Source organism: Chanos chanos, chromosome 5 (assembly GCF_902362185.1).
Source record: "Chanos chanos chromosome 5, fChaCha1.1, whole genome shotgun sequence".
NCBI lineage: Eukaryota > Metazoa > Chordata > Actinopteri > Gonorynchiformes > Chanidae > Chanos > Chanos chanos.
In genome coordinates this window covers 36408774-36432748 of record NC_044499.1, presented here as the reverse complement: position 1 = coordinate 36432748, position 23975 = coordinate 36408774, and the positions used below count along the sequence as shown (strand labels likewise).

Here is a 23975-nt window from a genome sequence, read left to right as displayed (position 1 = left end):
CTTACCCTTACATGTATGTCTGTGAACTACTTGCATTTCCTCAGGACTCAGATAAGGTTATGGAGACAATTTAAACCCAAATCTCTTCAAATTCAACATAGGTACAGACATTCATCTGTGTAGCCCTAATGAGAGTTAAGATGTTACTGTGTCTCCGCATGACAGTGATAATAATAGTGAGCAATGTATTTTGGCTAGCAGCAGATGTAGAAAAAAGAAACTGTTTTGCATATTGACAGGTAACATAATTCCGTGAAACAATTACCTGTTCTTGCACGAAACTCTTATCTACAGTCCCCCCTTACCTTTCAAATGGTCAGAGAACGTGAGCCTCCACTTCCAAGAACCAAAACGAAGTACTCAGCGCCCGCCAGAACATGACTTGCGACTACCTGCAACAAGAGCCTCTGTGTATGTGTGCGTGTGTGAGAGAGATGTGAAAGAGAGAGCGGTTGCTAAGGTATCTGACAGCAGGTGTTATCTGTAGCAGCATTCATGCATAAATCATATTGATTTGAAGAAATAATGTGTGTGTGTGTGTGTGTGTGTGTGTGTGTGCAGAGGGTATGTCTAACGCTCAAAGAAAACATCAGCCATTATTCTTTATAATTAATATTTTATTTCCTTTGTATAAAATGTAACTGTATGGCATGGAACATTATCATGTGTGGCCCACAATGGAAATTATGACTTTGCATTACTGACACTACTGTCATACATGAGAAATGACATACATGAGGATGAGGTACCTCTGCATGTTAAACGTACAGTGTCACAGTGGGGACAAAAAACAAAACCACAAATATGTTTCTCAAAGCACCATTTACATATCTCTCTCAGTTCAGACATTTCAGTTTATACAGACTACCTCTCTAACAAGCTAATGTAAAAGTCACTTCAGAGCCCTGCTTAATGATCTAACTCGCAGACACTGTTCTCCTTTGACCGTGAACGTAAGCCGAATCAGTCATCGTTGAAAGAACTGTAAAGTTCGGTAGGAGACTGTCTCACTGACGACGTTCAGCCTGCCACTGGCCGACCGGTGGATGATTAGAGGCCTCCAATCAAATCTCATGAAGAAACTCCATCTGCCTCAAGCTCGTCGGTTATCATCAGGGAGATCTGTGCAAATGACGGCCTGTCTTCTGGTTTCTAAGAAACCAAACCAAAAAAAAAAAAAAAAAAGTTCAGAAAACAAACCCAAAGGCACATCTGTATATCCAGACATATTAATAGATGTAGTTGGGTTCTGGTTGTATTTCAGTCCAATATTAAACTGAATGTGAAAGCAATGAGTTTCAGAAGTATTCTGTATGCATGTGGGTCAGGAGACAAGTAAACCAGGTGAACAGAATTACAGTGAAACAAGGGACCTGGACCTAAGACAGAATATGTAAATCAGTGTCGCTGGAACTAATAATACCGTATTAAATATGATTCAAAGATAAGAGTTGCAATTAACTACGAGGAGATGGAGTGGTTTGCAGTTGTTTGAAGTGACAGGAGTAAACCCTTACATCTTGCCAACACATCTGCATGATGTCATAGATGCTGGAGGAGGCTTTTTTGGGACGAAGCAGACGTTGACCTTCCATCACCATCATCACGACCTCATGATTGGGGTTTTTTTCAAAGGGCATCTTTCCCTCTGTGAAGACCTCCCACATCAACACACCTGAGAAATGATTCATACAACCGTCAAAACCCTTACAAACACAATAAAAACCATCACAACACAAACAAACACGATAACAACCATCACAACACATACTAACAAGAGACAACCTGGGTAAAAACAGTTATTTTGAGACTGCCTCCGCACGCAACAACATCAAACATCACAAAGCTATACATATACTTTACAAAATCCCTGAGAGATGCAAGTATTGATTTTATAGAGAGTTATAGTTTCTGGAAATCTAGTAGGCAGTGTTAATGTAACTAGGGAAACACAATAAGCTGTAAACACAAATAAAAAATATGTTTATAAAATGCTTTAATAAGCATTTAGGTGTTGTGTATATTACAAAAAGTACCCTAACCCCAAAAGTTATGTTACATAATTTATTTTTTCTGTTTCCATTAACCTTTTTGAAATTGACCCTCTGTTTTCTTCAAATAATATATTATACATAGTTACATCTTTAATACAATTACACTTGTGTGGCAGTAATGAACACACTCTCTCACCAAATGACCAGACATCAGATTTGCTGCTGTATTTGCAGAAGTTGAAAACCTCAGGTGGAGACCATTTCACTGGGAATTTTGCCCCAGATGAGCTGGTATACTGGTCGTCAAGCACATACCTACAGGCCAAAGAGCACAGAACAGCACCAAACTGACAGACAACCACAAAAGACTTTCAGTTTAAGTGTGACAGATGTATTGAAGGTGACTGACATTGAGTAAGATTAGATGAGGTAGAGTTCAGTCTTTTAGGGTAATGTCTGGTACAGGAGGCTGAGGCTGTGATCAGACTTGTACCTTGCCATTCCAAAGTCTGAAACCTTCACAATAAGTGCGTCGTTCACCAGGCAGTTTCTTGCAGCCTGTAAATAAATACAATCTCTGTTAATCTTCACTCAATGTATAATTCTTTAACCTGAGAACATAGTACTGACAGTTTAGTACTGACTGTTGATCTTATGTGGCGGGGTACATGTTTGAGTGTGTGTGCATGTTTGTGTGTGTGTGTCTTCTCTCACCAGGTCTCTGTGGATGAATCCATGTGCCTCCAGGTGAGCCATGCCCTGGCTCACATCGTGACAAATGCTGAGCAGGTCCTGGGGGCTGAAGCTGCCCCGTCGCTGCCTGATGTAATTTAACAGACAGCCCAGCTCCATGAACTCTGTCACCAGGTAAATAGGCCTCTGCTGAGTACACACTCCATACAGCTGAACCAGTTTAGGGTGAGACAACTTCCTGTGCACAGAGAAATCAAAGACATCTCATAGCAAGTACTTATGGAGGTCTAGCTTTGCCTCAGTAAACACTATGGAGAGGGAAAAATGTTGTAGGCGTGTGAAGGTTCATTATGTTAATTTCACAAAGATTGTTTTGAGCCAGTTTTGAGAGAGAGAGACTGGATTTTGTGGCTGGTACCAGAATGTTATATTTGTCATAAAATATGTGTTAAGGAAGTGTTGAATGTTCGTGTATCCATGACACGCCCAGTTCTGAGGAACCACCCTAACATCAGCTAACACTCCTTTGTACGAACGGGCCACAGGATTAGCGGCAGGTGAAAGGCGTAAATCACGAACTGTTAGTGTCTTATCAGCCTAGTCCAATTTGCCATTTAAATCTATTTGACTTTGGTTTGTCATTTACTAGCAATGTGTATTTGATTATAGGACAAAGTAAATAGGTATTTGTATGTGTTTTGGTGTATAGCTCACATCATCACTTTGGCCTCCTCTATGAAGTCCTCTTCAGACATGGCTCCCTCCCTGATGGCCTTGATGGCCACTTTGTGCTGGGCCCTCCACTTTCCCAGTCTGACCACTCCAAACTGCCCACTGCCCAGTTCCTTCATAAACGTCAGCTCCGACGGGTTGATCTCCCACTTATCTACAAACGCAAACACATTATTGTTATTACAAAACTTAACACAACATGTCATCTATATCATTTCAGTTGTTTAACTCATATAATATTCTAGACATCTTAATAGCATCCTAAAAGTCACAATCGTTATCACTGCAACAATATTGTAACATTAATTAACATCAACTTCAACCTATACATAGGGCAATATTTTATTAAACATATTTTTATAATATGTTTTTTTCCTCATAATGGAGTTAACTTTAATTATTTGTGTAAAGCTTGGTTACAATATTGTCCAGTCAGTTGTGATGGGAAGGTATTACTTCTTTATTACAAGTTAAATGATTCCTTACAAAAACAAACAATATCAAACATTTTACTTCATAGCACAGAGACACACAGCATTTTATTAGCATCTGAGATGCCACGGATGTTGTGTGGTTTCATACTGTAGTGTTGAAGTGGCTTATCACATATATACTTCAATAAAAGCACAAGCTCATCTGAACCTTTGTGTGAAAGCACTCAAATCTATTACGCCAACCCTAAGACCTAATTCACTTATCTTGTAACAATAATGTTCGCTTACAGTGTAAAGCACTTAAATAAAATGCTACTTAAATAACATTATTTAAATGCATAAATGTGAGAGCTGCTTAGAGGTGAATTCTGCGGCAAGACATTTTTGAGTGAATATTTTGCATTGCAAGTGCTGGAGCTTACAGCCAATTTGGATGATTATTTGCATATGTACACTATCTTTAGCGTGCATGTCTTTCTGTTTGTGTGTTTGTGTGCGTGTGTGCAGGCATGTGTGTGTGTGCGCGCGTGTGTGTGTGTGTGTGTGTGCGGGTGTCTGAGTAAGAAAGAGAGAACAATAAGAATACATACCACAACTGAGACTGACTGAGAGTAGGGGTGTGGGTTTTTGTGTGCGCGCGTGTGTGTGTACACGTGTGCTTGTGTGTTCTTGCATGCTATCTTACCATAGCTGAATCCTGCTGTTGTAGGTGCTGTTCTGCCCTGACTTCCCACAGGATATCGTAGTCTAGCAACCAGACCTACAGTGGGACGCATGTACACACACACACACATACACACACACACACACACAGATACACATATACACACATACACACGTACATACACACAGTGAGACAGTGAGAGTACGTATGGAATTTTGTATATTCAGGTTCCTATTTAAAATGTATGGCCTGTGTGTGTCTGAGCCTTACCCGCGGCATTGTGCTTGTGGTATTCTATGAGCTCGGGTATGGTACTGAAATGGTATTTCTCTGCCAGGTAAACCTTTTTGGGTGTCGTCTGCGTCTCTTTGATGTGGTAATGCTTAATAGGGTTAACGTTGTCCCTGTGACCCGACAAACACACAACAGCTGATAAAGAACACACATAAACACAACAGCAGGACATAACACATCCAGACAGAGAGACTCTAGAAACCAGCGAGAGAGAGGGAGAGAAAGAGAGAGAGAGCGAGAGAGAGAGAGAGAGAGAGAGAGAGAGAGCGAGAGAGAGAGAGAGAGAGAGAGAGAGAGAGAGAGAGAGAGAGACAGAGAGAGAGAGAGAGAGAGAGAGAGAGAGATTACCCCAAACACTTGGTATATAAAGAAACAGTGTAAGCTCCAGCGCTGCTGGAGTCTCTGACCATGAAACCTCCTTCTTTATCCTAAAGAAACACACAAACAGCAGTAAGACAAACCCTCACACAATCACATGCTCACAGGGCTACACTATATATAACAGAACTTCAGTCATACAAATACACACCAGTTTCCTGAGCTGCTCTTCTGCCTTGTTTCGGTTGACGTTTTTACAGTACCATCTAAAAAAAGAAAAAAACAAAACAACAAAAAAAAAACCAATACAAAAACGTCTTGCAAAGGCTCAGATTACACCTGAATGAGGTCCAGTCTCATCGTTCTCACTATTATTATCATTAAGGGTATGGCTACTTGAGAGAATCGGAATTGTGAATTGAATCATGAACTTACTCAAACTGTTCAAGGTTGTTTAATTTCTTTTCAGTCACATAATTGCTGGGAATATAGCCCTCCTCTCTAGACAAGCAAAAAAAAGTATTTTTCAATCATTATGACATTTGTGTCAGTGCCGTTTCACATGAAACAATCTTAGGGTTAAGTCAAGCACAAACACAGAGTAATGTCTGTGGAGCATAAGATACTATTTCCCCTTTTTGTGCTGAACACCGCTAACAAAATCAACAGCTATTTATAACCTGTCATTAACTGGAATGGGTAGTCAGTACAGGGCTTATTAGTGCAGAAATGAGAAATGCATCAAGAATGCTTTTAGTCACTTTGAAACAGGTAAGTTGACAGGTTTTTTTTTAAATACGCAAGTATTCAGTTTGGTTTTTTAGTTTTAAATTGGTAAGTGTACAGGTTTTTTAAATAGGTAAGTATTGAGGTTTTTTGATACACACAGGTAAAGTGTATGTATCAGCTGTCAGGTACATGCATACCCATATTTGTTGCGTGCCCTCCACCAGTTTGCGTCACATTTCTTAAGGATCACATATTCCTCGCCTTGCTTTAAGGCTAAGTCATGACTCTCCATCCCTGCAAAGTCATAAAGGGCAATGACCATTTCCTCCCGTGATTCCTCCTCTGTTTGCGAAGATGGTTCTGCTATGTCCTCATCTGGAGGAGGGGGCGGTGGTGGCTGGTTGCAGAGACAGAAATACGTTTTTTAAAGATACCACAACGCAGTGTGATTTGTGAATTCGTCAATTTCAACTACAGGTATTCAGCAGTATAAACATTTGGCTGTCAAAAACAAGCCTAGAGTTCCCTGTTGTGTCAAACAGAACTTCCTCACAGAGATAGCTGTTAAACTGAGAGCTCATACCCTGGTTGGCTCAGATCCGGGGATGGGTGGAAGAGGTTTTCTTGTAACTAGAGAGGAAGAAAAGAACATAACTGGTATTCGCCCATGAGGGAATTTGCGTCAACGTGTAGGTGCAGTCAAACTTGTGACTGTGCGTGCGGGTGCATGTGTGTGTCTGCGCACGCGTGTATTATTAGACCTATAACAGTTTGACTGGGTGTGTAGGGATGTGTCAGTCTGCCAAGTTTATGTGTGTTTCAGTGTGTGTGTGTGTTTCAGTGTGTGTTTTCTTACTGTCTCCAAATAAGTTGTATTCTTCACATCCTGGTGCCAGTTTCTCTGCCTGTCCACAGCATAGCCATTCTCCCTCATACCAGAACTGAGGGTGGAATTTGGCCACTATTGCAGCATTGTGCTTAATCTCTGCATAACCACAAGAATACAAACACCAGCTCATAAATACATGCAGACACAGACACAGACACACCAACAGAGCACAACGCCACAAAGCTATGCCTTTATCTGCTTTGTAATAATTAACATAATTACTTTGTGTACTGTGTCTTCGTGTGTAGTCTTTAGAAAAAGAGCAAAACTCAAGTCTTCCTTTACATAACCAAAGGGATGATCGACTGAAAAAGAAAACGGTTCACTATGTATTCACACTGTCTTTCCATTTTTGAATGAGCACTTAAATCTTTTCCTGCACCACATTCAGCAGTAAACCAAAACAGATTTGCTACAAGCAGTTCAGATAATCAACCAATTTAGGGAGCTTTGTGTTCACAATGTATGTAAACAGCACTACAAAGCAATCTGAAAATGAACCAAATTCAGTCCAGCATCCAAAACGGGTTTCTCTGGGATCTGAGCTCATTTGAAACATTCACTTATGTATCACTGTGCTGAGCTGACACAAAATTAGCAGAGAGGGGATTAAGAGCGAAAATGTATTTATAATTTCGATAGAAAGCAGCGAGCTATGTGACACTCCAGAGCACTTTTTGCAGTTGCCTTCCAACAGAAAAGCAGCACATGACAGACACATTTCCCTTGTCACAAATATAAGTTTAGCACTTCTTCTTTCAGTCAGCTTACATCAGCAGAAAGATGGTAAATCACAGTTCAGCAGCTAGTTCAGCAGATAGTTCAGCAGGTATGATTCATTGCAGTAGCACATTATGTTTGTAAAACTCTCTACCATTCATTTTAAGCAGAATTAATTTGCTTAAAAACAGTTAACACAAAAAATGACATTATCCTCTTTTTATTTTAGCAAAATGTTCTCACAGGATCACATTTGTATCAGATATGACATGGTTTTATGAAACTGTGAAAAGAGATAAATCTTGCTTTAGATTATGAACAGAGATGATGAAACACACTTTAAGGATCTACCGGTTTACATTCACTGACCTTCTTTCATTTTCTGCACCCAGTTGCTCCTGCTTTCGTTGCTCGGAGCAAAAATGTACAATGTGTTTGTATCATGAACAACCTGGAGGGAGAAGGAAGAGGGAAAGAGAGAAAGAGTGAAAGAGAAAGACAAAGATAGAGAGTAAAGAACATATTCTTATATCAGTACCTCTCTTATACACTCGTCCATTCATGTGGCAAGTTACAAAGATATGACTTAACACTTGACTTTGAAGGCTAAAACCAGATTCTTCTAATGTCTTGTTCATCAGGCATGCTCTGATCACTGCAGTGGACTTCTGATCTTATGCAGTAGCGAGTGTAGCAGGGTTACCTGGAAGGGGTACTTATTTTGGCATGGTATAACCACTCCGCCATTCTTCACTATCTCCACACACCTGACCCTCTGTAAGTCTATGGCACCTTTCTTACTTTTCTTCTGTAAAACGACAAAGAGAAGCAGAGATGAGGAGCAGAGACACACAGAGCAACAACCACATGTTTCAGCGACGCTTGTTAATAGCAGTAAAAACATTTGTAATGCAAACAACGTTCTATAACACACAAAGAATGCTTCTACTGCTATTAACAAGGGTTGCTAGACTTGTTTATATGACAACAGAAAAAGTGGGGAAAACATACAGTTCTGAAAATCTCAAAAATCAAATTACCAAAAATAAAGAGTCGAAAAACCCTCCAAAATATACGTCAAATGTGACACTACACAAATGACCGCTGAGGTAATGAAGCATTGTGTGTTTCAGCAAAGTCTTTTTTTCTTCTGATGATTACATAAAATGTTCACTTTAACAGACACGATTTATATTTGAATTATCATTTTGTTCTGGACGTTCTAGATCATTTCCTTTACGCAGTGAATGACCTCTGGTTCATGATGATAAATATGTTTCAAAGGCTGATAGTTACTGCCTTTAATTTGACTGCAGGAAAGGAACTGGACAGGTAAGGTGAACTGACAAACAGACACTATGAAGTGTACGTCAAATGATAGATATTTCCTTCTGCTCATCCAAGGAAAATACAAAGTTCTAACAGCTTAGGGAAGACTTCCTGATTCAAATCCAGTGCCCGTTGGGAGTGCGTGGCTTTTAACCACTGTGTAACATTGCATGACCGGTGAGTGAGGCAATGGGATTTGCATACACAACACAGAACATGATTGTGTGAAGTTTGACATTAGCGAAAATAGCTCCATAATCATTCAATGTTTGAAAAACAGCAGTGAAACACAATAAGACTAACATGCTACTCTGATTTTCACACATTCATTTCACATCATGGGTCATTTCAACATATGAATTTCTAATCAGGTTACTGGACAAAACACATTGTAAACATAATATATAAACTGCAGCACCCTGACAGCTGGGTGATCTTGATGTCCATGTTTACAATTTCTACTCAAGGCACACAGGACTTAAGTTACGTATCTGGCTCTGTAGCTCTAACTGCTTGATCAAGGCTACCTGCCAACAAATTCAGCTGATATGGAAACATAGCCTTCTGTTAGATTTAATAGGAACTAATGGTCATAGAAAGTGAGCTTAGATCTTCAGCTACCTCTGCTTTGCCCTCATAGTACGTGAGTCTGTTCTTTGTGAGCACAAACACTCTCTCTTTGTAGTTGAGCGGCGATGTTCGTTTCTTCTGCTGGGAGCGTTTTATTAAAGTCTCCTCAAGGATGGGTGACACACTCATCTCCGTCACCTGAGTCCTCCCAGAGCTGCCATGGACCGTGCAAAGCCAGGAGCTGAGAGAGAGAGAGAGATTCAGACAGTCAGATATAGAGAGATAGAAAGTTATAGAGATGGAGAGAGAGAAAGAGAAAGAGCAAGAGAGAAAGAGAAAGAGAGAGAGTTCAGTGATGGAGGAGCTTAAAAGCATTCTACTACAGAAACTCTTTTACACTCATAGGTGAGAGCCACTATGGCAGTGACATTGTGATTATCACCATTATGGTCATATTCAATGCACAGAACTTGAGCAAAAAGTTGGGACCAAAGAAGTGTTGATCAGAGTTTGGTCCAATATCTGTCTCCAAAACCAAGCCAAGGCTGGTATATGACAGGCAGAACTTCATAAACAAGATGTATGTGAATGAACACTGCACTCAAACTTTTTATTTTTAAATTGCTCTTTAAAAGGGTAGTAGAAGTCATTTAAATGTCAGCAGCAAAACAAATTTTGAAACCCACAAATAACATGAACTTACTTTGTTAGCAACCTATTCTGTAGAAGTCTTACTGACACTCTTTGGCGTAGTCGCTTTACTTACAAGTACACATTTTCATCTTTCACTGTTTCATTTAAATCCTCCTAACCGCCCAGTTCTTCATAAGTTGGTTAAATATTTTGTTGCAAGACAGATAGTGACGCAAACTGTCCAAACTTCTCAGTCACTACCAGATAAAGATCTACTATACAGCACTACAGTCCATTTTAGTACAGCCTACGTCACGGACTGATGGGTTTTAAGAGCTTTTTGTAACGTAACCTTTTCAATAAAACTGTAAACATGGACTAACCTTCCCTTAGGCTAAACGGCCCTTTTGCGCATTCAATTTACAATTTGGTATTTAGCAGACGCTTTTAGCCAAAGCGACTTAAAATAAGTGCATCAGTCAGATCATATTACCTTATAAACAGAGATCACATTAAGGCTGTACATTAATAACCCTTCGTGTTACGCTCATTCACTCCATTCTACTGTTTTATTTTAATTTTAACGTACTACTGTATTAAACAGATCTGTCATACATGTCAGTTCACTACTGTACGGGACACAGAAACAACAAAACAAATCTAACAAAACTAACTAAACTCCAAAGTGAGGTGCTCGAGAAAAAGCATGTTGATAACACCCGACAGAATTCGAGCAATGCAGAGACGCGCAGTTATCTTTATAAAATGCTCTAGCCTTAAATACGAGGAAAAACGTTGTGATAATACTACGAAAATAACTTCAAGATAGACATTGTCTGGTTTTACCTTTAAGAGGCAATCATTTTACGTGTGGCTTGTTTGCTCAGCTTATGTGTCGAATCGGTGCACCTGTTCTGTTGCCCACCAGCCGCCCGTGACGGAACTCACAGAGCGTTCGCAACTAAGGCGTGGAGACCTGTCAGAGAGTACTTCCGTGACAGGGTTTATATTAATCTGCAAATGAAGTCTGAAATCTCTCTCTCTCTCTCTCTCTGTCTGTCTGTCTGTCTGTCTGTCTGTCTCTCTCTCTCTTTCTCTCTCTCACACACACACACACACGCACACGCGCGCACACACACACACACACACACACAAGTAAAAAGTAAAAGTGTAACTTCTAATTTAGGGTGACGGTGTTGATCTGTTTCGTTCAGTTTCTTAAAATGTAAATGAAGATTAATGTTGACATAAGCGATATGACCATCTACATCAGCGTCCTCTCAGACTGACGCACCCAATATTAATAAAGCAGACCATGGGAGCAACAGAGACATTAAGAAATAGTTTTAAAATAGCTTCATTACCTTTTCGACCGGACGATTAAATGTTCAATATTTCCAGTATTTTCTGCATGCGAGGTTTTCTCTGTGTGCGGTATCAGAGCAGGAAACACCAACTGACCCCCCAACTACCATGCAGTTTCGTCAAGGAAGTTGCTGAACCCTGCGGTGTGTGTGTGTGTGTGTGTGTGTGTGTGTGTGTGTGGGGGGGGGGGGGGGGGGGGGGGGGGGGGGGGGGGGATTGATCTTTGAGAAAGAGAATGGTTGGTTCAGCGACAGGCAGTTTTGTTTAACAAATGATGTCTTATTTTGAAACTTACCGCAGGGAAGATAAAGCTCATGACGAGGTCAGTCTTGTTCTGTTATTGACAGGGATTCATCTGCGGTTGGTTGGAGAGGAAATCTTGAGAATAAATAAATAAATAATTTTTAAAAATCTTGCAGCGTTAGCAGCTACACTAAATAACGAGTCAAACATGTTACTGAATCTCAGTGACCATATTATCTTAAATGCCTAATGTGTTAGCTTATATGCCTGAAGCCAGAGTCTTTTTCTCTTGTGAGAGATGCAACTTTATTGAAAGAGCCTGAACCCATTTAGTTTTGCTGCTTAATAATTATACTGTGCACCTGCATTGACTGGCTGAGTATGCTACTAGTGGAAGTGTATAAAATTGGCTATTAAGATGGTTAAGTGTACGGATTTTGGTGAATTGTTTTTATTTCAATAGGAGACATAGAGGTTAAAATTCAGCTTCAACAGCTCCCTTCTAAGCTTTAGGCTTGGCTGGTTGAAAATACCTTTGTTTTACAGCTCTCTGTGAAGAATGTAATAATGGTTAGGGTGACATTTGTCAGGATGAATAAGGAAAGATAAAAATAACAGCTGTTTGCAGAGGTTTAGTTTATATCCCCACAGGTCACTAGTCATACACAGGAATATGTAAAAACACAAAGAGACTGCATAGAGCATTGTACTTGGGTCCCTCTCTTTCAAGGTCACAGTCTGTCTCTCTCCCAGCTCCCTTCCTCTATCTCTCTCTCTCTCAATTATATATATATATATATATATATGTGGTGTGTGTGTGTGTGTGTGTGTGTATGTGTGTGTGTGTGTGTGTGTACTCTAACCTCTTGTTATAGAGCAACTATATATACACACACACACACACACATACACACAGACACACACACACACACACAGAGACACACACACATACATATATATATATATATATATCACACATATATATATAGTTGCTGTATAACAAGAGGTTAGAGTGCTTGGAAATAGCACACAAACATACAGGTATAAGCAGAGTTTCAATATGTAAACCCATTAGAGAGATGTATGATGTATATATAACGATTTCAGCACTGATCTATATTGTAGTGGACCCTTTCATATCCAATATATAAGATACTTTAGGCTGCTGGAGATGAAATATGTTATTTTAGTCATATCAGATTGACTTGATTCTTCTCACTAAGTATTTTAGTGCCCACTTAACCAACATATCTTAGCTCCTTAGGCGTGCACTTCAAATGTGTCATTCTTGGGCTGCTGTCTTATTTCCTGTGGTGTCAAGACAGTGTGTCACACTTACTTACGTGCATGTTGATGTGAGTTTGTGTGTGTCTTTGTGGTTTAAGCTACGTCATCTCCTCCCTCTCAGTTTACACTGAAGACACACACACACACACACATATACACACACACACACACACAGATTATTCAGACTGTTTCACACACCAACACCTTCCAAAACTGTTGAACGGTGATCTCTAACCTCCAAGTTTTCGCCATTTTCATTCACCTTGCAACGAAGTCGCACACTCTGAAGAGTTCGGTGTTTTTGAGGCCATAAGGAGAGACAGAGGCATCAGTGTGTAGACTGGGAACACACGGGCTTTGTCATGATCCACTCCAGTGAGTATATCAGTTATACTCTTTTATAAAAATACTCTCCATTGTACGTTAATATACCTTTATACATAGAGCATGAATGGTTCAGTTTAAGGAAGTTTAGGAGAAGAGTTTTAATATGTTTTTCCAACTGACATGAATGACCATGGTCTACTGGCATTTTGAGGTACCGTTCACATTCTATTTTACTGACAGTATTTTAGCACAGCAATTTTATTATACATCATAAAGAGAGTGAGGAAATTATTCAGAAGTGTTACGACAGGATATTATACATAACTCATATGGATGATGTTGTATTATTATGCCGTTGTGACATCGTAATTTTAAGTGCAAATGACAAAGCTAACGGTAGTGGCCAACATCTCTCACATTGTTATCTCTCAGGCTACTGTTTATAGTACAGTACATGGTATAGTACAATATAGTACATGGTTTTTGCTGTAGAGAGGAGTTGGTGACATATTATCAGTTTTCACTCAGAAAATCACAAATGCTCCAACCATTGTGTAAAGGCATCCTAATATTCAATAGTCAGAGTTACTAGGTTGTTTAAACAGTTGCTCAACTTAAAATGGCCCAGTGCCCAGTGCTGGACAAAACAGATGGAGCGGGGTAGTTACATCCACTCATCCACAGATAAAAACTGGCATTATATGATTCAGTTGACTTCAACATGAGTGTGCAATTTGAACGATTTGTCCCTTAAAGAACACCATTGTGTATAAACTTAACCTCTAATTTGGTCTCTTACAGTGTATGACAATATTTAAAACTAGTATCAAAACAACATAGTGGGAAAATGGGTATTCAGAATGACCTGTGTAGAACTACATGAGAAATCTGTTCAGATTCCACTTCTCCAATTTTGACCCACTGGTCTGTGGTGTATTGTTTTTTTTTCCTGACTAGTACTTTTAGAAGTACAGTTTAATTATAGCTTGATTACAGCCGCTGGGCTAACCGCTTCATTGTGTGATGCCGGTGCTGTTTAACAAGTATGTACTTCATAGAATTCACAAATTGTACCTTGCTACTTCTGTGGTGCCACAGTAAATAGGAATGCTACATCTGACTATAATTATACATTAATGCATATACAAAGCATGCTTTGCTTTATAAAGATGATTTTGCGTGATTGTGAATTTCGTACAATGTAATTATATTCACAACAGCAATTTAGTTTATGAAAAACAGCCACTAATTTGTTAAAAAATGTCTAATGTCTAATGTTTCTGTATTTGCTTACCCTCCAGTTTAAAGCATTGGTTCAATGTGGGACGTGTTTAACTGACCGTCCTTGGTGACACTGAAAATAGTTTGTCGGGTATATACTGTTTTATTCAGTCAGACTCTCAGCCTTGTCAGTGAACTGTCTGGTGTAAGACTTGGTGGATGTATGAGTGGAATAATGAGACATTTTCACTTCCACTGAAGTCTCGTTTTCTCTTTCTCAAGTTCGCGGGTTTCAGAGGAAATGCATTTCCATTATGATGTGAAAAGCATGATGGCAAGGCTCTGTGTGTATGTGTATGTGTGTGTGTGTGCGTGTGTGTCACAGACATAAGCGGGGGCAGTGTCTTTGTGAATTATTGTGTCTCAGAGCTGTATATGACAGTAATGTGTGGGAACATCTCGCTCTTTTTAGTCTTCACTGCTCTCTGTAAAGATTTTGGGTCTAACGGTGAGATTTTACTTTCCTTTTACGCCACCCAAATTATAATATTGTTTACCAGAACGTTTTAACCTACTTTAATCGCTAGACCCTGGATTTGATCCTCTGGCACACTGAGACACTCACATTTTTGTAGAAATATGTATTTTGTGTGTGTCATATGTTGGAGATCAAAAGCTGTTTCAGGTATCCCGGACAAAGTAGTGTTATTTCGAACACAGCTGAGGTGTTAACAAAGTGAACTGCTAATGTGTTAATGTGTTGACATAGTGAACTACACTAACCTCATATTAACCCTTTACCTGCAAACATCAGCATCACATCTAGTGTCATTCAAAATCAGGATTTCTTGTTTTTTTGTTCGTTTTTTTCAAGACCGACACTGACCGATTATCTTTTCCGCTCGCTCTCTTTCTTTCTCGTTCTCCTTTAGATCACTCCATCTATTCCATCTTTTGCTGCTGTTGTACAGTGCAGGCCAGGTAAGGAAGCCCATATCCAAGGATACACAAGGGGCAACAGGTCTTGTTCTACTTGTCTTTAATGGCTTTGTGTAATTACAATATATATATATATTTTTTTGCTCTTCAGCCGAAGTGTGGCTGTAAGTCATGGACCTGATAACAGGGTAAGACGAACCCAGGTTTTTTTCATTGTATTCCTCTGTTGTGATATGTTGTCGGATAATTTTGTCATCTGTATTAAGATAAAGCATTATTGTGCCTAAGTCAGGTCAATATATAATAAATGCAGTGTTTCCTCAGAACTTTTCTGTCGGTTTACGGATTTATATTCTCACGTTTTCAGGTAGAACGTTCCAGAAAGAAGCTACCAGCTCCTCCGCCTGAGAATGATGAGGGGGGGAGAATGACAGTGGTGGCCATGTATGATTTCACAGCCACAGAAGACACAGATCTGACCCTGAAACAGGGAGAGGAGTACACTATCCTTCACAAACAAGACCAGCTGTGGTGGAGAGCACAGGACAAATACGGGTCAGTCTGAGAGTGTGAGCATGTGTGTGTGTGTGTGTGTGTGTGTGTGTGTATGTGTGTGTGTGTGTGTGTGTGTGTGTGTGTGTGTGTGTGTGTGTGTTTGTGAGTGCGTGGTGTACAAGCACCACAAAAGTATTTCTGGAGCTAGGTCAATGTGTAAGGACAAATACTCTTTTCCATGGTTTCAGTTCAATTTCTTGTTCTCTTTCTTTCCAGGAATAAAGGTTTCATTCCTAGCAATTATGTCACAGAGAAAAACCAAATTGAGGCCAACTAGTAAGTATGAGCCAAGCAGTGCCACTTCCTGTGTTCACTTTTAAGTCAAGCGTAGGGGAGATTTGGCAGAAAATTTTTTATAGCATATAGTCATTTATTTTATTTTTAAATGTCCAAGATCATGTAATCTACCTCTCTTGTGAACCACGCATGAGTTCTAAACTCATTTTTTGGACAGAAATATGTTTTAATGTATGATCATTAGGGGTGCAGTAGAGAGATATGACATCTGTTTTTATGTAATGTGTTGACATTTGATATGTCTGCATCCATTTTAATATAACATTAGCTTAATTAATGTAGCCAGCTATGAATTAACAAATGCACTGATCACTGTAAATCTAATAAAAATGGACTACATGAAATTATGGTAAAGAAATATGATGTTTTGATCCATTATAACTAACTCAACTTAGGGCTTTATCCCTCGCTAGAGAACAATGTTGTACCTGCTGTTGAATTCTGACCAAAATACATAAACTGTAATCAGTATATGTATCAGTCTATTAGTATTATTGTTCACTGTGTGTTGCAATAAATTATATTTTTTGGGGTGAATGTTAAGTCATTCCCTGCCAGTATTTGACCCCCAACCACTCCACACACCCCACCCCGTCACCACAGGTTGAACAGAAAATATTGTTAATCTAGTTGTTTAATATTTTCATAATTGTACACAAAACTACCCCACTACCCACTCACTGAGGTCATTCACTGTGTAATTAGAAACCTTGTTTGAGGAACCACTGGGTAAACTGGTGTACTGATGTAAAAATGCATCATACGTTTATTGTAAAATGTAACATTTTGACAGCTGGTACTGCAAAAACATCAACAGAACAGAGGCGGAGACTTTACTGAGACGGGAGGTTAGTGCCCAGCAAAATTCATTACAAATTTTTATTTTCATACATACATATGTATGTACATAGCTGCATATACCTTCATCTTCATCTCTGTTATGTATCAGGCTAAAGAGGGTGGATTTATTGTGAGAGACTCCAGTCAACCAGGCAACTACACAGTTTCTGTCTACACCAAAACCCTGAGGTAAACATACATACTCATACTCATAATGTTTCTCTCAAGCTATCCCTCAAAAGGGGCTTTCTTAGTGTAAGGGATTAGGTCTATATGCACTTATGTTACATGAAGAGCAAGACTGATTTTTCAACTGTCTAAGTAGATGTGTATCCCTGTATCTCTGATAAAGTTTAGTAAAACATTTGGCTTTGATTGACTGATTGATTGATTGATTGATTCTCGCATAAGTCCGAACGTGGGCAATGTCAGGCACTACCAGATCAAGCAGACAGCTTCAGGGCAGTTCTTCCTGTCTGAGAAACATCTCTTCGACTCCATACCAGAGGTCATTCGCTACCATGAACACAATGCTGCTGGTACTTCTCTTCTCTTCTCTTCTCTTCTCTTCAGTGGAATTTATCTCCCCTCAAAAAATTCATCACTGGCAAAAAAAAGATCAGTAGAATTGTGCTCTTTTTACACAATCAGTGTATATGGTGGGCTATGTATAATAATGTTTTGAGAAATGTAAACTGGAGGTGTGCTTGATTGACAGGTCTGGTGGCAAGGCTACGGTATCCTATAGGCCCTATGGGTCGTTGTTTGCCAGCCACCGCAGGATTCAGCTCAGGTTAGTAACATATGCAGCCCACAACCATCATTTTTCTACTTGGTGACTCACTCCAACAAGGCTTTAATGAATTAAATATGTGACCAATCATCAGCTTTTTAATTTAGTTCTCACAAGCTAAAAAATGCATAGCGACTTAATATTGCATATTGTGTATTGCATTGTTAAACAGATACTTTACACACCCTTTCACATCACGAGGATAAAGAGTTCTTTTTCTTATGCTGTGTCTGTGCTGTGATGCTGTATAAAGAGTTGTAATGGTAACATAACACTGTGATGGCAGATAAGTGGGAGATCAACCCGTCCGAGCTGACGTTTATGAAGGAACTGGGCAGTGGGCAGTTTGGAGTGGTCAGACTGGGAAAGTGGAGGGCACTGTGTAAGGTCGCCATCAAAACTATCAGTGAAGGAGCGATGTCTGAAGATGACTTTATAGAGGAGGCGAAAATAATGACGTAAGTAAGAGACAGAGAGAGGATGAGAGACAGAGAGAGAGAGAGGGAGAGAGAGAATGCAACTCTGCGCTAAACATGACTTTTATAGGAAGAAAGAACATCAGTCTCAAAAAGATCATCTGTATACAGCGTGTAGTAACGTTACAGAGAGAAAACAGCAGTCATCTGTTGTCAGACCTCTAAACATGTGCTTCCTACACACACACTAACACACACACACACACATACACACACACGCACGCGCGCACACACACACACACACACAACACATGCACCTAGGTGTAGCTGTGGAAAGTACGCTTAGACAGTGGAAACTGTGGTGTGTGAGTGGGTCATGCAAGCTCATGAAAGTGTAAAAGCATGAAAGAGAGAGTGAAGTGGTTCAACAAAAGCAAGCAACCTGCTGGAAATATTTAACTGTTAATGACAAAAGAATAATTCACTGTTTTGATACCTTTTTTAAAAAAATGATTTCACTGTAAATACTAATACTTATACAACTAATACTAATACGAACTAGATTTATTGCTTTGATGACGGCAGAAAAGTACATAACCGTGGGCCTGTCTCTGAGAATCTGTTTAGAAACTGGTGACCACTTCCTCTGCGAAGCTAATGACCACTTCCTGTGTTGAGTGCTCTGGCAGAAACTCAGTTTTTCAGACTTTGTACTTAAAATAGCATTAACCTCACTCAAACTTCTGACCCCTAAATTTTATCACCTGGTGGGAATTTAGAGAAGGTTTGACAAAAAAAATGAACTTTTTACTAAAATGACATTTCCCTCCCTCTCTCTGTCTCTCTTTCTCTGTCTCTCTCTGTTTCTCTCTCTCTCTCTGTCTCTCTCCCTCCCTCCCTCCCTCCCTCTGTCTCTCTCTTTGTCTCTGTCTCTCTCTCGCTCTGTCTCTCGCTCTCTCTGTCTCTCTCTCTCTCTCTCTGTCAATGATAGGAGGCTCTGCCATCCTAAGTTAGTACAATTGTATGGTGTTTGTACTACTCAGAGGCCTATATGTATTGTGACTGAGTTCATGGAGAACGGCTGCCTTCTCCACTACCTGCGACAAAGCAATGGCAAGCTGGACTGCGGGAGGCTGCTGTCCATGTGTCAGGACGCTTGTGAGGGGATGGACTACTTGGAGAAGAACAGCTTCATACACCGAGATCTGGTCAGCATCACCTCAAACGCAAAGAAACAACAGAGCACAAGAACACTGCAATACAAATGGAATACAGAAAATATATGTCAGTTAAAAGAAATATATTGTTTACTCACGTAAGGTCATAGAGCCTCACACAGCGATGAATTAATCACCAGATACTATGTGTACAAAATAACACACAAGTCCTTAAGTTTTTAAATCACGTACTTTTTTTAAAAAGAGGTTGGCAGGGTGTATACAACAGTACTGGAGAGTACACGGAGGTGTCATGACCTCATCTGCACTGCTTTGTTTCTCTTCCCCAGGCTGCACGAAACTGTCTGATTAATGAGAGGAATGTGGTTAAAGTCTGTGACTTTGGGATGACCAGGTTGGTTTTGAGCTACAACTTAAATTGGTATATTCTAAATTGGTTATTTCTGGTATATTCTATCAGCTGTCTTCTCTCTTTTCCTGTTCCTTGTGGAGAAAAGGAGGAGAGAGAGAGAGAGAGAGAGAGAGAGAGAGAGAGAGAGAGAGATTCTGGTAGTATAGATTATGCATTTGTCTATATGGATGCAGGTATGTGTTGGACAATGAGTATCGCGGTTGTAGCGGCTGTAAATTCCCAGTGAAGTGGTCCCCACCTGAGGTTCTACACTACTGCAAATACAGCAGCAAATCTGACGTCTGGTCATTTGGTGAGTTAGCACAGTATGCGCAACGCGGCACAAATACAACACACACACATAGTGCAGCACATGCAACGTGATAGTATTTACCACACACAGTAAGCATTGTGACACACTCTGTATAACTGTGTTACACAGCGGTTGCTATGTTTAGCTTGTGTAGCATGAAAAACGCATTCAGATTATCAGCATTGTCAGGATTGAGCAAAACGTGTTTAATATGTTACACCACGTGTTGCACATGATTTCCTAATCGCACTTTGTTGCATGGTTGTTGAAAGTCACTGAAAAGTTCTGTATTCGTGAATGTTTTTGTATGTTGCTGTTGATTCAAGGGATACTTCTCCGGGGACTGATCCCACAAAGGAAGATACATTAGTTAGTTGGATGACTTAGAAGTCAAAGGTTATGTAATATGAATGTTCAGCTGTCATCTATTTGAGTTTTGAATAAAAAAAAAGAAAAAACATGTTGAAGGCATATTGTTTACCTCTCCACTCCCCTCAGGTGTTTTGATGTGGGAGATTTTCACGGAAGGCAAGACGCCCTTTGAAAACAAAACCAACGCAGAAGTAGTGAACGAAGTCACGCAGGGACACCGCCTCTATCGTCCACACAAAGCCTCCGCTGCTGTCTATGAAATCATGTTCAGGTGCTGGCATGAGGTAAATAGCTTAATGAACACGATTTGTCATCACCATTTTAAAAATGTAAAACCTTCATAGACTCTTCAAACACCTGGGGGTGTTCCAGAAAACGGGTTTAGTGATAACTCCGAGTTAAATAACTCAGAGCAAGTACTAAACTTCCTTCTAACCCTTGGCTTTGTTTTGCTCAGAGAATGAGGTCATAGGGCTCTTCTATTAGTAGGTTTTTAACCACCTCTGAGTTTTCACTAAACCTGCTTTGTGGAACACCCCCCTGACCGCCTCTTATGTATTTATTCATTTTTTTTATATTACCTCCACGTAATCACCCCTCACTCCGATCGCACCTTGCATCCTTCCGGCCATCCATCCATCCTAACAGTTATCTGTCCACATATCATTCTGTTTTTCTGCTCGCCTAAGAAAATTATGTATTATTTTGTTTTATTAATCGGTTTATGTCCAGTCGCATATTCATTTGTTCGTTTCGTTTGTTGTTGCAGAGACCAGAGGGCCGGCCGTCTTTCTCAGAACTTCTGCAGAACATTAAAGAATTATCTGAGGAAGAATGAGAGCTGACGGAGGACGGCACTTCGTTAACATACCGATAAAATAAGCCTCATTGGGCTGACCATTACTGTTGGTTTTACTTACAACTTCACAATACAATTGTAAATATGTTGATATATGTGGAATATTTAATATGCATACGTGTATTTAATAAATGTATAAATATTCTAATTATAGAGTTTGTTGTCAGTTTTGCTGAACATTATTAACAGGTAACGTTAAAGTCCATAACCAGTGGAGAATAACTGTCAGCTTTACCTTGCTGATTAGAAAGTGCAGGTTTGTCTTTGCTCAAAGTTCATTCGATATATGTACCAGCAGGGGGAGCTGCAGTCCCAACTGACCATATTTTATCTAATAACAATACATCGTATTTACGTTCTCTCAAGCGGTATGCGTCTCTCAGTTTCTCTCAACAAGCACGAGTCAGTCGCATAAAGAAAACATGTGTAGGAGGCTAAAAAGAAAAAGAGACATTTTTAAAGAGCGTGCTTGAAATAACATGTATTGTACGGTCATAGCACAAGTTGTTTTTCTTGTGGCGTCTGACGCCTTTTCACTGGAATTCTAGGCCTAGTGAAAATGCGTATAGATGATGTTATCTCAACAGCAGTGAAGATAGCAGGGGGGTGCTATTCTACGTAGGTCATGTAGGAAGCTTTTTAGATACTGACTAAATTACTATAGTGACAGGGGTCGTATATGTGTCCCCCTTGAAACGTGTACAGTTGGGTCGTCGTTTGCATTGTCATCACTATTAGATCTAGCAGATTCAATTTATAATTTAACAGTACAATGCCAGAAATCTTGGGATCAAAACATAAAGACACCCTCTCGAAATGCAGACAGACGTGGTGGTAACGGTAGCAGTAATTATCTAGGTAGTGTCTTTGTAAAAATCCGTGAAAAACAAAACAAAGGACATCGATGTCAACAAAAACGAGAGAGGTTTTCCACGGAGACTCTCCAGTTGGTGTACAAGATGACAACAAAACTGAGCATTTGATCTGAAAATGGCATGATTTAGCTTGCTCCTCAGCAGAACAAAAAATAATGTACAGCATAAGCAAAAAAGATACAACAGAAAATTAGCAGTCGAACGTAGTTAGATGCAATTACAGGATGGACAAATTACAGGATGGACAATCTACGGAGAGTGGTAGTAGGTGAGGAGTAGAGAGAAGCGTCTTAGTGTACATATACTCATTATTTCAAGAATGAACAGATACATTAAGTCAGTCAATTAGGGGGACACAGAGAGCGTTTTCAAGGGTTTCCAGTTTAATAGTATTGGTCTCTGTACTACAAAAGATGTTTGGAAGCCATTTGTGATCATTTAATTTGTATTTCTTTGTCCAAACCACCAGGGGATATACTGGCCGTGCCTACAATTTGTGTTAATGTATCGTTGTCGGTTTGAGCTATGACGTCATACATTCAAACTGGCAGCAGGTAAAGGAGACACACCGTGTGCCTCAGGAATGTCTGTTAAATCCTTCTATTCAAAGATACCCAGACAGGTAAAAAAAAAAAAAAAAAAAAACTGTTAAATAAGATATAAGGAATGCTGCCTATGTGTTAAAGGGTATATTCTGCATATTGGGCCTATAGCTCTATGCATCTCTATTTTGCATGTTTTATTCAAAATAATGATACTGTTTTCACTTGGATATTTAAATTATATTTGAAATTTATATTTGTAATTTTTTGTCATTTTAATGTGTTCAGCTTAATTGTTAAGGCCAATGTAAGCTTGAGAATGATAGGTTTTGCATGTAATATATCGCCTATAGTCATATGTAACCTACAGCGTATATGAGTGAGTGATGGTGTTGTGTGTGTGTGTGTGTGTCTGTGTGTGTGTGTGTGTGGTGCCTGCATATGTCAGAGAGAAGTATCAAATCAATATTATCACTATCACCCATCACGCTATGCTATCATGATGCTAAGTGACACTTTACAGTGGCCTTCTTCCAGTGTTTATATTATATTATATTATATTATATTATATTATATTATATTATATTATATTATATTATATTCACAAAACTAAAACACTGCAAGAAGGCCATTGTAATGTAAAGTATAACCCAATGCAATACAGAGACAATTCTGGTAGAGACTATTGTCCTGGTCTTCCACTCAGGAAGGATGTTGGCCAGTTAAACAAAATAAAATTAATAAACTAAAGGTTTTAAAATGTATATTTTATGCTGCTCTATGCAAAGTTCCATGGAACCACTTTTATACCGTTAATGCACAGTGTACACTACAGTGGACAGATATATAACTCCTTCAAAATAGAAGATACTGGGGAAAAATGTACATCATTTTACACTTGTTCAGAGGTAATCAAAAGTTACACAGATCTCCAAACCGTCTTATGTAGTCTACAAGTTGGACCAAAATCATTTTTGGGCATGACCAAAACGTGTGTAAAATCAGCAGGGCCTTAGTCCCAGGTTTCGTTTGCATAAAAGTTACGTTCAAAGCCGTGTTTTACACAGATGAATTCCATGCAATACTTTGAACTGTGTGTAATTGAGATGAGTGCTGGAAGGTGAACAGTTAACCTTAAACACTGCACCTTCTCAACAGGTAGG

At 39.5% G+C, this 23975-nt stretch overlaps 2 protein-coding genes across 2 annotated transcripts; one reads left to right on the top strand and one right to left on the bottom strand.

Moving 5' to 3' along the window:
• Positions 1-1071: 1071 nt before the first annotated feature.
• Positions 1072-10880, bottom strand: tec (tec protein tyrosine kinase). Its single transcript, XM_030773903.1, has 18 exons — positions 10846-10880; positions 9418-9607; positions 8171-8275; positions 7837-7918; positions 6715-6843; positions 6442-6488; positions 6056-6255; positions 5565-5630; positions 5341-5395; positions 5160-5239; positions 4788-4921; positions 4539-4613; positions 3402-3573; positions 2709-2925; positions 2488-2552; positions 2191-2309; positions 1518-1675; positions 1072-1152 (listed from the first exon to the last, which is right to left on the bottom strand). Exons 2-18 carry the CDS (start codon positions 9553-9555, stop codon positions 1072-1074), a joined length of 1923 nt encoding a protein of 640 aa, XP_030629763.1. The 5' UTR covers positions 9556-9607; positions 10846-10880.
• A 2376-nt stretch (positions 10881-13256) lies between these two features.
• Positions 13257-21374, top strand: txk (TXK tyrosine kinase). Its single transcript, XM_030774951.1, has 14 exons — positions 13257-13269; positions 15375-15423; positions 15706-15936; positions 16153-16212; positions 17027-17081; positions 17183-17262; positions 17485-17612; positions 17792-17866; positions 18153-18324; positions 19274-19490; positions 19790-19854; positions 20046-20164; positions 20663-20820; positions 21306-21374. The coding sequence occupies exons 1-14, from the start codon at positions 13257-13259 to the stop codon at positions 21372-21374; spliced, it is 1491 nt and encodes a 496-aa protein (XP_030630811.1).
• The last annotated feature ends 2601 nt before the right edge of the window (positions 21375-23975 follow it).